Source organism: Cervus elaphus, chromosome 29 (assembly GCF_910594005.1).
Source record: "Cervus elaphus chromosome 29, mCerEla1.1, whole genome shotgun sequence".
In the NCBI taxonomy this organism is placed as follows: domain Eukaryota; kingdom Metazoa; phylum Chordata; class Mammalia; order Artiodactyla; family Cervidae; genus Cervus; species Cervus elaphus.
Genome location: NC_057843.1, coordinates 38,641,972 through 38,658,444, shown reverse-complemented (window position 1 = coordinate 38,658,444; position 16,473 = coordinate 38,641,972). Strand labels below are relative to the sequence as shown.

Genomic DNA, 16,473 nt, shown 5'->3' with positions numbered 1-16,473 from the left:
CAGAGATCTCAGAGATAATTTAAGCCAGTATATCCCTAAAAGACAGCAAGCCCAGAACTCAGAGTCTTCAATAGGCAATGATCTCTTTGTAGCACTTAATAAAATTGTTTTGTTTTCATTATTTTTTAATTTATACCATAATCTTGGAAAGTGGTATTGATTTTCTTTTTTGGGGGGTATTGATTTTCAATATGCAACATTGATAATTTTCTTTTAAAATACATTCATTTAGGAAAAAGAAAATTAGTTCAAAGAAAATCTTAGGTAAATAATGTAAGTGGTACAGAGAATGTGGATAAGACTTATGAGGTAGTATGCAGAATCTTGGAGCTGGGGAAACAGTGATCTAGTCTGAATGAACTTCACATTTGAATTTAAAACTGGTGAGATATGAATGCATGTTTGGGGGAAGAGGGGCATGGGGGACCTAGAAATGGTATGAAGATAACACACAAATTTGTCTTCTGTAGGTGGTATAGTTAAATTCCTCCAAACAATAGCCCCACATGCAGAAACTATAAAGAAATGTGGTGGCAAGGTAAGAGTTTATAAGCTTTAGTGACACATCACTTAGGAACCTCCTTTATATTTGCACATTCAGCCTACAGCATTACTAGGAACTGGGCATCTTTTCACCTCTTCCTCCTATGAGACAACCCTTAGGGATTTCCCATTACTTATTGATCTTTCAGCACATATTTCTGTTTGTGGCCAGAAAAAGGATAATCCTGTAAGAATAATACAAGAAATTTCTACATGATACTGTACACATTTTTAGTCTAAATAATAATAATAAACAATAATTCAGCCAGATCCAGACTAATTCAGGTGTTGCCAATAACTATGGGTATACAGAATGAATTTACCAAGTCAAGTGAGAACTGTTAACCATTCATGTAAATAGCTATGGCTGAGTTCAACAAAGATTCATTAAAAGCCAAAATATGTTCTAGGAACTGTGCCAGGTGTTGAAGAATCATGATCAAAAAGACTCAGTCTCTGCCTCCAAGGCATCCATAGTTGTACAAATTAAATATGAGCCATGCTATATTCATGAAATTTTTCATAGTTCATAAAACAGTTTCATTTCATATTACTTTACTTAATACTTACAGAAGCACTGTGATGTAAGATATTATTGTTATCCCCACATTATAGACAACGAAACTAAAACTGTCAATTTGATTTACCCAAGGTTATTAATAGCAGTATCAGTAAGCGATAAAGAAGTCTTGAACCCAAGAATCCTGCTTTCAAATCAGCACTTTTCCTATAATACCAGCCACCTGCAATTATTTCTCTCACAATTCTGCTTCTGGTTATAATGAAGTATTAACATGTACTCCTGGTGAGAACAACTTGAAAAGCCAGAAAAAATACAAAATGAAATCTATTTAAAGGCTGTAAGTCTACTGATATCATTAGAAAATTGCCTGAGCAGCCAGAACTTTAGTGTGCAAGATCAGAGACGAGGGAACCCCAAAAATGTGGCCTACCAACCAGAAAAAGAGTGTAGAAAATCAGGGAACCCAAAAGCTGGTTCTCTCGGAGTGGTACTGATAAAATTTGTAAGTTCCTACCCAGACTAATAAAAAAAATATGAAAACACAAATTACCAATGTGAGGAGTACAACAGAGGACATCAAACAGATCTAAAAGACATTAAGGATATGCTACAGACAACTATTAATGTGACAACACAGATGGAATGGAAACATTCATTAAAAGCCACATATCAAAAACTCACCCAAAAAGGGAAAACTTCAATAGCCCAACAGCCATTAGAGAACCTGAATTTGTAGCTAACAATTTATACAAAGAAATTCTAGGTCCAGATGACTTCACAGGTGAATTCCAACTTTTAAGGGAAAATAATAACATCAGTATAAAAATACTTTTTGAGAACATAGAAAAGGAGGAAACACTAAATCATTTTCTAATATAAGGTCAGTATTACCCTGATTCCAAAAATAAAGGCATTAAAATAGAATTACAAAACATTATCCCTCATAACACAGATGTAAAACTTAACAAAATGTTAGCAAGTTTAATCTAACAATATGTATCTATTAAATTAGATAATACATATCCACATATATTGGGAGACTGGGGTTCCATCCCTGGGTTGGGAAGATCCCCTGGAGAAGGAAATGGCAACCCACTCCAGTATCCTTGCCTGGAAAATTCCATGGACGAAGGATCCTGGCAGGCTATAGTCCATGGGATCACAAAGAGTCGGACACAACTGAGCGACTTCACCTTAATCCACATATATTATCACATCTTTATCCACTCATCTGTCAGTGGACATTTAGCTGGCTTCCATGTCTTGGCTGTTGCAAACAGTGCTGCAATGAACACTGGGTTGCATGTATCTTTTTGAATTATGGTTTTGTTCAGATATATGCCCAGGAGTGGGGCTGCAGGTTCATACGGTAGCTCTGTGTCTAGTTTTTTGAGGAGCCTTCATATGGTTCTCCATAGTAGTTGTAGGAAGTTTGTTAAATAAACTACAGGTTTATTCACACAGTATAGTATTCCATAGCAGTTCAAATGAATGAGGAAGATTTCTTTATAATAAGAACTACACAAAGGAGTATTGAACAGAAAAAGGAAGAAGGAAAATCTCTGTATGTAACACTGGGTGAGCACCAGGATAAATGAAAAAAAAAAGAGAGGCCCAGAACAGGGCTTGTAAAATGTCACCTTTGTGTAATAAAGGGAAGGAGAATGTGAATATAAACATTTCTTTCTATTTCCTAAAAAGAAGCAACTAAAGGACAACTATATTAACTATATTCCATATACTGTAGGGGCTATCTGCTAACTGTTACATATGTTGGGAAGAAGGGGAGAAAAGATGAGGGGAGATGAACATGAGAATTCTCTGACTGTGCTGTTTTACAATTTGACTGAACTGTGTGAAAGTTTTACATACTTTAAACAATTATTGAATTTTTAAAAACCAATTTCTAAAATTTGAAAATGGACTTTGGTGGTCCAGTGGTTGGGATAGCAGGTTTCATCTCTGGTTGGGGAGCTAAGATTCTAGATGCTATGCATTGCAGCCAAAAAAGTTTTTTTAATTGAAAACAAATGGAAACCTATGGTTCTAACTGTATATCAAATTGATGGCATAACCACACAGGGAAAATAATTATTTCAAGTGACTTTTTTTAATTCAATTTTTTTTATTCAGGTAAAATTCACATAATATACAATTAACCATTTTAAAGTATATAGTTCAGTGGCATTTAGTGTGTTCACAATGTTGTGCTATTTTATTATTTTTGACTCTGAGGCCATTTTCTTTGGAATTCTACTCATAGATTCTTTTTTTCATTCTAGCTTTATTGAGGTATAATTTATACAAAGTGTAACTTTCAGATGTATAGCATCCTGATTTGATTTACACACATCATGAAATGATGTCTATAGTAACTTCAGTGAACATCCATCATCTCATACAGATACATTAAAGAAATAGAAAAAAATTTTTCCTTATGATGAGAACTCTTAGGATTTACTCTCTTAACTACTTTCATATATAACATACAGTGTTAATTACACTGATCATGTTGTACTTACTTATTTTATAACTGGAAGTTTGACTACCTTCATCCAATCCCTTTTCCTCTACCCCCAGTAATCACAAATCTGATCTCTTTTTGCATGAGTTTGTTTGTTTGTTTTTGACATATGACTGACCCATGGCACTATGTTAATTCCTAGTACCCAACATAGTAATTTGATATTTCTATACATTTCAAAATGATCCCCATGATAAGAATAGCTGTCATCAGTCACCAAAGATATTACATAATTATTAACTATATTCCATATACTGTACATTTCATACCTGTGACTCATTTAGTTTGTAACTTAAAGTTTGTACCTCTTAATCTCTCTCATCTATTTCTCTCAACCCTCCACCCCCAAAGAACCACCTGTTTATTCTCTGTGTCTATGACTCTGTTTTCTGTTTAGTTATGTTTGTTGAGTGACTTTTAAACATGGAAATTTGACCATACATCGCTTGTGGTACATATGAAAAATGTGAAAGTGTTAGTCACTCAGTCATGTCTGACCCTTTGCAACCCCTTGAACTATAATCCACCAGGCTCCTCTGTCCATGGAATTCTCCAGGCAACAATACTGGAGTGGGTAACCATACCCTCTCCAAGGGATCCCAATCCAGGGATCTTCCCAACCCAGGGATCAAACCTGGGTCTCCTGCACTGCAGGCAGATTCTTTACTATCTGAACCACCAGGGAAGATTCTGGTGACAAAAGAACCACAAAGAAATCTTAAGCTGCATTCAGTGGTCTTATTATTAGAAGTAATACTGACACTTGACCAAAAAAAAAAAAAAAACAATTTTATATATAGTATGATTAGGAAATAAACACTTCAATTCATGTCTTTAGGAACTATGCTTTTCAAAGTAAAATCAAAGAAGTTTAATCCAAACTATGTAATCTTAAATTTAAATTGATCCACATCCATTAGGATACCTACCATTAAGACAACAATTATTGATGAGAATGTGGAGAAACTGGAACCCTTGTGCTTTGCTTGTTGGAATGTAAAATGGTGCAGTCAGTGTAAAAACAGTATGGCAGTTCCTTAAAATATTAAATATAGAATTACCATATGATCCAGCAATTCTACTTCTGGGTACATAACACAGAAGAATTGAAAACAGGGACTTGAACAGTTATTTATACACCCATTTTCATAGTACTATTATTCACAATTGCCGGAAGTTGGAAACAACCCAAGTGTTCATCAATGAATGAATGAACAGATAAATAATATGTGGCATATACATACAGGGTATATATAATTCTCCCTTAAAAAGTAAGGAATTACATGCCACAACATGGATGACCCTTGAGGACATTATGATAAGCGAAATAAACCAGTCACAAAGGGAAAAGAATTTCACAGATGTAGAAAGCAGAATGGTGGTTTCCAAAAGCTGGAGGAAAAAGGAGTGGGGAGTCAGTGTTTAATGGGTACAGAGTTTCAGTTTAGGAAGATGAGAAAGCCCTGGAGAAGGATGGTGGTGATGTTTGCAGAACAATGTGGATGTACTTAATGTCACAAAGCTATACATTTAAAAATGGTTTATATGGTAAAATTTATTATGAATATTTTACAATAATAAAAAATTATATAGGAAACATCAGTATGAACTCATTATCTATTTGCCTCTTACTATGAAATATGTATTTCTGAGTGCTGTCCACTAAAAAGGGCTAGAAACATCGACAACCTAGTAGCAACAAGCCCTCCCATCATCAAGATCATTGTTTCTCTGGGAAGACCCAGAGGAATCGGGTGGAGAGGGAGGTGGGAGCGGGGATCGGGATGGGGAATACGTGTAAATCCATGGCTGATTCATATCAATGTATGACAAAACCCCCCCAAAAAAAAAAAAAAAGATCATTGTTTCTAAGTACTATTCTCCACTAAGAGGAACCCAGACTGTCTGGAGAAATGGCTGTGTCTAGTTCCAAGGCTTCCCTGGTGGCTCAGATGATAAAGAATCTGCCGGCAATTCAGGAGATTGCGTTTGATCCCTGGGTCAGAAAGATCCCCTGGAGAAGGAAATGGCAACTCACTCCAACATTCTTGCCTGGAAAATTCCATGGACCAAGAAGCCTGGCTACAGTCCATGGAATTGCAAAGAGTTGGATGTGACTGAGCGACTTAGAGAGAGTTCCAGGGCAAGAAATGTATGGGATGATGGTCTTGAGACATTTTCCTAAGCCAGAAAATCAGGACACTTTTGAAGATAAACAGTTCTGTCAAAAGGACAGAGGATTCAAAATGAAGGGGCTCCCACTGACCAAAGATGGGAAAAATTGAACAAGGGAAAGAATCATGACTGTAACTGACTGAAACATAAAACCACCCACAACATGTAAATCCATGTGTTCATAATAATACTAACAAAGAATAAGAAAACAGAACCTCATCAATCACCATTGGATGTTGCTAGTATACCAATTATTACCTAGAAAACCAATAAAAAGGGGAAATAAAGCATGAATCCTGCCTTTTCCATACAAGCTATTTCAGGGTAACCAAACAGTTGATGAGGCAGAAATTCTTTCTATGGAAGAATCTCAGCAAATGTGTTCAGAAAGAATGATAGAATGAATTACCATCAGATGCCAAAATCATATTCAAAAGGTTGTTGGTGAATTTATCACAGATGAATCAGGCTGGCAATATCAGAATCCACTTTTCAACCTTAGCGTTGCTAAATATCAAATCTCCAGATCTAATACCAGCTTAAAGGAAACAGTGCGGGTAGAGAAACAAAATAATCGCCACCATGAATAAATACATATACTAAAATTGGAACAATACAGAGAAGATTAGCATGGCCCCTATGCAAGGATGACACACAAATTCGTGAAGTGTCCATATTTTTTAAAAAAGGGAAAAAAGAACAAGCCAAATCCAGAATACAAACAATTTTGTAGGACAAATGACTGCTCGGCAAATGAGATGAGGGGCAATTATAGAATAAAAGAGACTTTGCAAAGTTAACAGCCCAGGGTAATGTGTGGACTCATTCAGATCCTGGTTTCCAGGGCACTGTCCTCTGTGTTGGAACTTACCCTGTGCAACTTCTTGGTTGAAATCTGCAGCTGTGTGGATGTGTTCTGTCTTTCCCTTGGCTTTGTTAGAGCTGGGGGACATCCCTACCTATAGCCTTTGTCTCATGGCAGCTACTGCTAAGTAACAAAATAAGTGAGTCTCTCTGCATCAGGCCAGTTCACATGGGTGCTCTCCTAGACTTTAAGGAGGGTCTTCTCATCCTGCCATGACCATCCCATCAGCCCAGCATCCCTGCTACCAGGAACAGAGTGGCTGAGAAGTGAAATCTCAGAGCCTCTTGCTGCCTGACCACACTGTCCTGCCACACTTGCGTTGATGTAGTTGTACCCCAGGTTGGCCAGGGACAGCTTGGGAAGCAGCCTTCTAATAGGGAGTAGGGGACAGAGCTGCACCCCCTCTTCTGTAACATGTACCCCCTTACTGGATGCAGTATGCCTGGAGAGAGAAAACAGGACCAACATCTCTCTTCCCTTTCCTTCCTGCCATTATTCTCTTGACAAGAAAGTGTTTTTTCTTCTAATTCCCTTTTGTCTCAACTGCCTGCTCCACTGGAGTGATGGCCATGATAGATAGAAGGTTCCATTCCTACACTACAGGGCAATTCTGTGAGCTGGGATTTTTGATATTCGAGTGAAGAGATGAAGGAATATGGGGACATTCTTTCTCACAATAATAATCTTTCTTGCTACCTAATCCCACATATCACACAGAAGTCTAATATTAGTACGTTTTTTTCTTTAAATTCCTCTGTAACAAATCCTAATCTCCCAAGCATATGAACACCTTGGCTTAGCAGGGCAAAGAACATGTGCTCAGAAATGCAAAGGAAAAGAGCACATTAATAACTTCCATATCACTACTCTCATACACACACATGCACACACATACAGACTAAGTTGGAATTATACATATTTTAAGTTTTATATTTTTAGATAAAAAATAATAAATGACTGCATTCTTATTATAAAAAACAACCCCTACTGACGATAACTTACTTTTGCCATCTCAAAACATAGCTGTATTAGGTATTTACCATTTTCCCATGTAAGTTAATATTCTGCTAAAATATGCTTTTCAGTCTCTGCATGGTATTTCAGTGTATTTTTACACACTTTCTCAAACTTTAGCCAATTCACTTTACTAGACAGTTAAGTTTTTTCCAATTGGGTTGGGATGAACAGCCCTTTAGTATTTTGTTGGTATAAGTCTGTAGAAGTAGAATGGTTGAGTTAAAAAATACAAACGCTTTTGATGGAAAGGTTACACATTGCCTAACTATCCTTAGAAAATCATAGCATTTTTTAGGTCTACTGGTACTGTGTGACACTTCCCATTTTCCATTTTCCCATTTTCCTCTCTAAGTTTATAATTTAAAATGTCCAAATTATAAATTCATAATTGTGAATTTTAAAATTTTATGTTAAAATATATTTGCTCAGCTAGTAAATATTGGTTCAAATATTCATTTCTTTCAGTACTAGTGAGACTGAATACTTCTCATATGTTTCAAATATATATTAACCATTTATATTTATCACTGTAAATGATATCTTCCGATGAGGAAACCGAGATTCAGAGAGATTAAGTGACTTGTTCAAGGACACACAGCTTCTATGAAGCAGATAATTTTTTTTTTTTTCATATTCTAAAATGGAATAGAATTGCTCTTCAATTGCTCTTCAAACTGAACTTTGGGGCAAAGTTCTGTTGGATTCAAGAGTTCGAGAATATCTAACTAACATACAAGTCTATTCAGGCCAAATAATCTTTATAAAATATCGCTTGGAGTATTACTGTGGAGATTTAATGAATTATAGTTCTTTTACTCCTTAATTTTTAATCCCAAGAGAAATCCAAATCAAAATTGGAAGACAAAAAAGAGATTGCTAAAAAAAAGGTATTGGAATATGCTGACAGCATCCTTCTCACTATTTATCAGTCATGAATCACTGCTGCAGACGCTAAAGGAGACTCGGGTACTCATGACCTCCTTCTCCCCATTATCACAGCATGAGGACAAAGCATCCAGCTGCGTATGTTTTATGGTGATAGAACGCAACCAGCGTACTATTTTAAGAGATGTCCAGAAGCTGATGACTTACTTTTTGTTTCTGAACGCCCCTTTTCATTTCTATCCCAAGTAATACATAAGGCCAGGCTGTCACCCAGGCTGTCACCCACTGGCTTAACCTTGTGTGGCAGTATCAAAGTCTCCTTTCTTTAATAACTAACAAGAGAGTCCATGAGTTAACGATTTAAGAGAGAGAGAGAAACAATAACAATAAAGGAAATGTCAGAGTTACTTAAATGGTAAAAAGGGAGAGAGGATGAAGAAGGGGGAGGAGGAGGGAGAAAGGGAGGAAGGAAAGGGGCAAACACATACACTGGCAAAATGCAATGTAGTGAGAACTGGCCAAAGGTATATTTCAGCAGGATGAAAGAATTTGAGGGGCCAGGGAAAAGGGAAAGGGGAGATCTACTGGAGGGGTAAAATCTTAACACTTCTTTCCACTTGGCTTTAAGATCTTATCCCAGAAGAGTGGAGATTTTGTTTCAGGAGCTGAGTAGTTAAGATCCCCTCAAGTAGTTTACAAGAGAAATGCTTCTCCACTCCTGTCCAATTTGCAATTATTTGTGTCCATGACTAGCCCAGGCTATGAAAGTTAAAAAGAACAGAACTTGAGCACCAAGGGATCTCCAATCTCCTCCCTCTCCAAAGTGATGCTTCCTATACCATTTCTTGTCTTAGGCAGAGAAATCAGGTAGAATTATTGAGTGCTTGTAGCAGCAATGGAGAGGTGATTCAAGAGTTCAACCACTGCCCGGTAAAACGCATGCAATCTCCACTTGAGCGCAGCACTGTAGGACACCAAAGCATTTCCTGGATGTGGATGGAGGGATTCTTGAAGATCATGCATAGGGTAAAATTCACATAACTCAAGAGTAATTTTCCCGTAACAATTCTGTATTTGTTTCTCACAGAAGAGGTTGGTGGTTTAATGCAGAGTTTGTGCACTTAGCTGAGCAAGACCACTGAGTTCAACCCTTGATTCTTCTCTGACTAGTGGAGGGAACTTAAGCAAGTTACTTAACCTTCTTTTACCTCAAATTCCTCAGCTTTAAAATGAAAATAATGATAATATACAAGATCTCATTTGATTTTTCCAGCAGCCCCATGGGATATAACGGTCCCTACTTCACTGAACTGTCAGGAGGACCAAAGTAGTCAGTATGTATAAAGTGGTTAGGAGGGTGTCTGGCAAATGTTAAGTGCACTATGATTGTTTGCTTATTATCTTTTATTACCAGCTAAAGTGGAACTGCCATTTAGTAAAGCATAAACACAGTTTATAATTCATCTCGCCTACATGCTTCGAACTTCTGAGATTCTTGACTTTTAATGCAGGAGATGGTAATTATTGCAAAATGAATGTATATGTTTGGACTCTATTCTCCTCTTTATATTACCCTATTTTTAGACTGCATAGTTCAAAGAAGCATAAAATGAGTATGTACCATGTGAGCTTTAGGTGTGAAAGTACAATAGATTTAGGGTCCCTGACAGTAACTTAAAGGAAATTACTATTGATCAATATACAAGGGTTCTTACGTGTGTGAAATGGCTCAAAGTATCTTCAGGACAGGCAGGGAACAAAGGAGGAAGTAAGAAAATGCATGCCTAGGTTGGCTCCAGGTAAAACTCATGATGACATTTGTTGTGTGCCAGGCACTGTTCTAAGTCTTTTACATATATTCTTGTATTCAATTCTTACAATACCCTCATGAAATAAATACTGCGAATGCCTCTATTTACACATGCAGAAACCAAGACAAAAAATTTAAGTATTAATAACTTGCCCAAGGACACCCAACTGGTAAATGGTGGTGCTGGGATTTAAACCTAAATATATCCTTACTTCCAAAACCCAGGTGTAACTGTCTTACTACACCTCAAAAAACTGCAGTGTACAAAGTTTGTCTTAGATTCAACTTTTTTCTCTCTTTAGGACCTGTTTATTCCTTAAATACGGCCCTATCTACAACTGTAATGGTCATGGATGTGCTTATGGTAAACACTTTGGAAAATACCGAAGGATAGAAAGCAAAAATATTCAGGCATCATATTATCACCCAAAGATGAGCACTGTTAAAATTTTGTGTTTCCTTCTAGACTTTTTTCTAAGTACATGGCTTTGTTTTATGTTTGTTTTACATAGTTGTGATCACACTATATATATAACTTTAATCTTCTTGTTTTCCCTATTATGACATGTGCCATCCTATTATCTTAGAAATTTCATAAACTTCCTTTATAGAGACTGCATAATGTACAGCTGCATGGCAGTTCCATAAAATATTTACCATTCCTTTCATGCTGGACATCTGAGTATTTCCAGCCTTTTTACTGTAGGATGGAATCTTCGTCCCCTCTTTCTTGATAGTTTCCCTTCTGACATTTCTTCAGATCTTCCCCAGGCACACGACTTTGGTATCCCTCTATCTCTCCTTTCTCAAAATTTATTTTCTGGAAATGAGCTGATAAGCTCATTCATACTAAAGTGTACATGGTTCATAAAACTTACTTTCTCTTCCAGGACGCTTCTGTCCATTTACCCAAAGGAATGGCGCTATAATTGTGAGGCGTTAGTTATCAAAAAATTGTTAGTTGGGGAGATCCCCTAATAGGAGGAGACTACAACAGCAAAAAGGTGCAGGGCTGCGGTTGCGGAGGTGGTGGTGTGGTTAAGGGGGGAAAAACGTTTTGTATAAGCTAGGGTGAAAAAAACTGAGTAAAAGAGGGGAAGAGAATTGGAAAATGCACTCAGCAGCACTTACCTAGTTTCTCCAACTCTCCAGCTTTTGCCTTTCCAAAACATTTGGCCTGAGGGCTGGGCCCGCCCACCTTTTACTCAGCTCCGCTCGGTTGGGTTCTCAGTCTTAATTACTTTGCCAAGTCTCACAGCTCCCGGGCCTTGGGCGGCCACAGAGCCAGCCGCCAGGAGCGGAAGCGAAGTTCTAAGAGGGTCCATTCCAAGCCCTGGGTCCACAGACAGTCCTGCAGGAGCTTCACCTCCCTGGACCCAAACAGGAGAGTTAATAATACCTCTGAGGGCGATGGGTTAGAAACCTCGTGTGAAAAGTTCACAAAGTCCCGTTCTGCCCCTAGCACTCTTTCTTTCCCTCCTCCTAGAGGCTTCAGGCTTTCTAGGCTGTTGGCAAGTCCGAGGAGCAAAGGGAACCCAAGACAGAACTCAGTCCCCCCCAACTCTCCCCACTCGGGTGCTGCACTGAAAGAGGAGGCGTGGGGGTGTGCAGGCTGACGTTCAAGCCAAAGGGGCCACTGACTCCGCCCCTCCGCCCCGCAAGGATTAGGGAGCCGAGGAAACCGTAAATCCGAAAACCTGGCCTGACCAATTAAAACAACAAAAAAGCGAAAGGTTCCAGCCTAAAACTGGGGCGGAGCACACTGCTCCCCTGAGGGCCGACCCGGCTGCTCCAGCTACCGCGCGAACGCCCTCCCAGGCTTGCTCCGCCGGGACCCCGGGCGCACCACGCACGCACCCGCCTCCCTGGGCCGGCCGCTCCTCCCTCTTTCCTTGCTGGTTGGCCCGGGCGCCGCAAGCGCGGCGGCGGCAGGAGGAGCCGGGCGCGCCCGCCACGCACAGCACGGGCGGCAGGCGCGGCGCACGAGCTCAGGTGGCGGCTGCGGCGGTGCTGACAGCAGCGGCTGCAGCAGCTAGCGCACACCCTCTCCCCGTCGCGCCCGCAACCCTCCTCCACTGCGCCGCGGAGCTACCGGCCGTCCCAGGGTTTCCCCGGCCCCCGCGCGCACGGGCGAGCCCCACGCACAATAGCGGCCGCCTCTATTGTGGTTCCCAGCCCCGGCGCCAGCTATGGGGAAGCCGGCGAGGAAGGGATGCGACTGGAAGCGCTTCCTGAGGAATAACTGGCTGCTGCTCTCCACCGTGGTCGCGGTGGTGCTAGGTGAGATGCGTGGCGGGTGGGCGAAGCGCGCCCTCACGCGCTCCCAGCACCCAGGCCGCGTGCGGGGCGGGCGCGTGTGAGGATGGGCATGGCGCTGGCGCACGCGGTGCTCGGTTCCTCGGCGCCCCCTCGGCTTCCGACACCGCGCGGGGGCTTACCCTCGAGGGTGCTGATTTCTCTGTGCGAAGAACAAAGCTCCTCCGGGACACCCGTTTGCGTGCTCCGCGAGCTTCGGGTTCCTGCTTTACCCAAAATGATCATAGGGGCTTGGAAGGGGGAAAGGGAAACGTGTAGGTCTCGGTTCTTACCGTTTGAAAGAAAATGTGGTTTAATTGTTTAAATGCTATCTGCTCCCCTCCCTTTTTTCTCCCCCCCCCCCCCCCCGGAACCATGCGTTGTCCGGACAGAGCGAGTGTGGATGATGGTTTGCGGTTGAACTGGAACAGGCACCTGATCCTCAGGAATGGTCCGGTCCCCGGCGGGAGGGAGAGTGTGGATGTTACAGTCGGTCACTCTACCTAGTCAGTGCCTGGAAAGGTGCCTGCCCACGCGGCGAGCCGCTGCCCGCACCCAGGCACGGAAAACCTACCAGATTTGTGCTTGAATTCAGGGTGTTCAGTGATGGTCCGCAGGAAGTCTAGGGGAAGGGAGACCTATCAGATTTCTCCCTTTCCACCCTGCAAATCTACCGAGGTCGCCTCCTTGAGCTCCCCTGCCAGCCACATTTCTTTTCTATTGAAAATAATATTTAAGTCATATTTGCTTGTTTTTAAACAAGGTTTATTTAAGTGATTTATTCCTGACACATCACTGGATCAGGTGCATGTCTGAGCCATTGCCCAGAGGTATTTAGACTCTGAATTTCTGCCAGATTGTCGTTTACAACTTGGGCCTTGGGATGCTCCTCTTTGGTGTTGGAGCCAAGACTGTCTCCTCCAAGACCTGACCCAGGTGGGGACACCCAGCAGGTGAGGCTCCTTTGAAGTCCTCACCTTCCATTTGGAAACTGGAGCTGGGAGGAGGGGTAGCCTGTGCCTCTCCCAACCCCAAGCATGTTTCTCTCCAGCTGTTGCTTCTCAGTCTCAGAATATTTGGTGTCACCTGCTTTCTCTCTTGGTGCCCCACCCTCAAAAAAGTCTGTGGAAGTTAATGGGATCCTCAGGGTCGGATTTGCTCCTCTAGATCCTTGTGCAAAGTCGGGTTTCTAGTAAATAAATAACATCCTGGAATTACTTTAGCAGAGGCTATCTGTGGGAGGAAAAGCAAGAAGCAGAGGAGCAAGTCTTGACTACTTAGCTCTATTTCCCCCAAGAAGAGTCACGTGGCTCTAAGGAAAGGGCTGTCCTGCCTCATCACATTTTAAATAACAGATTCCTCAAAAAGAGTGACGTGATTTTCCTGCAGTCAAGTAGATGAGATGGTCTTGTTTTCCTAGTGACAAAAGTCCAGAATTAATTGTGAAATCCCTTCTTCAGGATGGTTTTGGGTAGACTGGCATTTGCCTCCCGATTCCTTGTGGACGCGAAATGATCCTGCCTTTTCAGCTGTGGGGGTTTTCAGAGATACCCACCTGTTGACCACGTGTGGCATGCTGGTGTTGAGTTTACTGATTCACTGAAGGCTGGTTTGGCAAAGATTTTGAAAATTGTTCCGTGGCCTTCAGAACCTGTCACGTATATACATCTTCCGGGTCAAGGGGGATAACATGTCTGTTTTGCAGATGTGGCCTTTGGTGTCAGATGGGCAATTTTTTCCAGTTTTAATGTGGGTAAGCCCCAGGAGCGTGATTCAGATACTTTGCTCCAGAAAGGAAAACACAGTATTAAACCTGTAAGTACTCAACTGAAGTCTTTCAGCACATTTGCTCCTCAAGGAGTAACATCAGGCGGTCCTGAGCATTTCAGCTCTTGGTCTGAGAAGTGTCAGGCCTACACCACCCTCAGTGCACCCATCACAAGGCTCCTCCCAGGATCCTTCTCTCTTCTTCATTCTTTGGGCTTGAGTACAAAAGTCACACCTCTGTCTCTGTCACCTGTGCTGACTCATTCTGGGTTAAACCCAGAAGTGAAATTGCAACCAGCTTGTAACAGAGATGCTAAGTCCATCCATAAGCCCTTTTGACCATGATAGTAAGTTTATTTTTGTAACAGTCTTAATTGATACAGAGATGGCAAACACTCTCATGTAGCCTCCTTTCTGAACCTTTCAATGTGTGGGCCTTAAGAAAGAAAAAAGTTTAATTTATTACCCTGACAGACTATCATCATCTGATTAAAACTGAAGTGTTTTGTCCCTGCTATGTATAATTCTTCAACCCTGACACTTTAAAATATTTTGATTTTTGAAATGAAGGGCAAAACTTTTTAGCAGCCAGCTGAAAGCCTCTGATTTTTCAAGACAGTATGTGAGGGGAGATGAAATTAAAGGTCATTTTATTAGGTGTAAATGTTCATTTCTTTTGTGGACAAAGAGATACTAAAGCTAACTATTTCCTTATATTGTTGCTCATGAAATAAAGAGACTGAATAGTTAAGTGACTTTCTTTGTTAAAGTGACTATCTTTCACTCTCTGTTAAACCCTACAAGGTCCTGGAGATAACATCTTAGATTTTCAGATGAGAGGCCTTTAGTAAAATCTGATTGTGTATGTGTGTGTGTCAATCACTCAGTCGTGTCTAACCCTGAGACCCCATGGATTCCTCTGTCCCTGGAATTCTCCAGGCAAGTACTGGAATGGATTGCCATTCCCTTCTCCAGGATCTTCCCAACCGAGGAATTGAACTTGGGTCTTCCGTATTGCAGAAAGATTCTTTATGGTCTGAGCCACCAGGGATTAGGCACAATTTTCACTGTATTCATTACGATTCTTGCAGGCCTTTCCCTTGCTCCCGTAGTGTAGTAGTATGAGAACGGGGACTGGAGTCGAGTCTTAGATTTGAATTCTGATCCAGTCATGCTCTGTGACTTAGACAAAATCTCTCATTCTCTGGAATCCTCAATTTCCTCATCTGGAAAATAGGGATATAGATCATTCCCTCCTATGCCATTAGAGTTGATTAAGATAATGTGAAAATACCTAGTTGTATGACTGGCATGTAACAGGCACTCAGTAAATATCATTTTAAGGTGATTTGAACACCTTGATTCTGAGGAAATTAATATTTTCTTATGAAATAAGGTCTCTCATGGTCTTTCTCTGTCCTGCGTGGTGTCCAGCGTAGAATTCTGAGGGTGATTCAAGTATTTTGATGACATGTTCTGTCAAGGTGAACACCAGCCTCCAGAGCACTCACTATTCATTGTTTTAAAAGGATATGGAAAGGATTAATCATTTTGTTTTGTACCCCATAGCATGCTTCTCGTTTCATTTAACAGGCAGAAATTCTGAGGGAAGAATTTTTGTGCTTTCAGTGGGAATTCTGTTCAAGCAGAATCAGTGTGCGAGAATTCTGTGCATTGTAATTCAAGTCAGCCGGTAATGATCATAGCATGTGTAATGTTGGCAAAGCACCCACGGAACCCTCACCCCGCTCACGACATAAAGGCTGATCATTCTGCCCAGACAGGTTGTGCTTTATTTCAGTCGTTTGAAAAATCTGATTTCCAGCTTATGGATTTTCAAGAAAGGATAGAGCTATTGTTATTTACAGGACAGAGCCGACAAGCTTATTCTTTCTGAATAATTTTCTTCATCATGCTAAAGGAAGCAATCGTTTATAGATTCAGATTCCATTGTCTAAAACTGAGAACAGTTTCTTCATGTTCTTAGTAATACCCTTGCCCAAGCCGGTCTCGTGTCTCCTCCGCTGGGGCTCTTGCAGTATATATCTAACAGTGCTAATTTGAGCAGT

The 16,473-nt window shown here is 40.8% G+C and overlaps 1 protein-coding gene, 1 long non-coding RNA gene and 1 pseudogene across 2 annotated transcripts in view; 2 read left to right on the top strand and 1 right to left on the bottom strand.

Moving 5' to 3' along the window:
- The window catches only part of LOC122686166, a 67,972-nt gene extending 55,958 nt beyond the window's left edge, over positions 1-12,014 (bottom strand). The window contains exon 1 of the long non-coding RNA XR_006338638.1: positions 11,474-12,014. This is a non-coding gene — a long non-coding RNA (uncharacterized LOC122686166). The remainder of the gene's footprint in view (positions 1-11,473) is intronic.
- LOC122686339 lies at positions 6,350-6,447 on the top strand (annotated as a pseudogene).
- Positions 12,015-12,055: 41 nt separating the features above from the next.
- Positions 12,056-16,473, top strand: part of SLC1A1 (solute carrier family 1 member 1) — a 73,518-nt gene continuing 69,100 nt past the window's right edge. Inside the window, exon 1 of the mRNA XM_043891290.1 lies at positions 12,056-12,622. Coding sequence (XP_043747225.1) covers positions 12,532-12,622 — 91 coding nt within the window. The 5' untranslated portion in view covers positions 12,056-12,531. The remainder of the gene's footprint in view (positions 12,623-16,473) is intronic.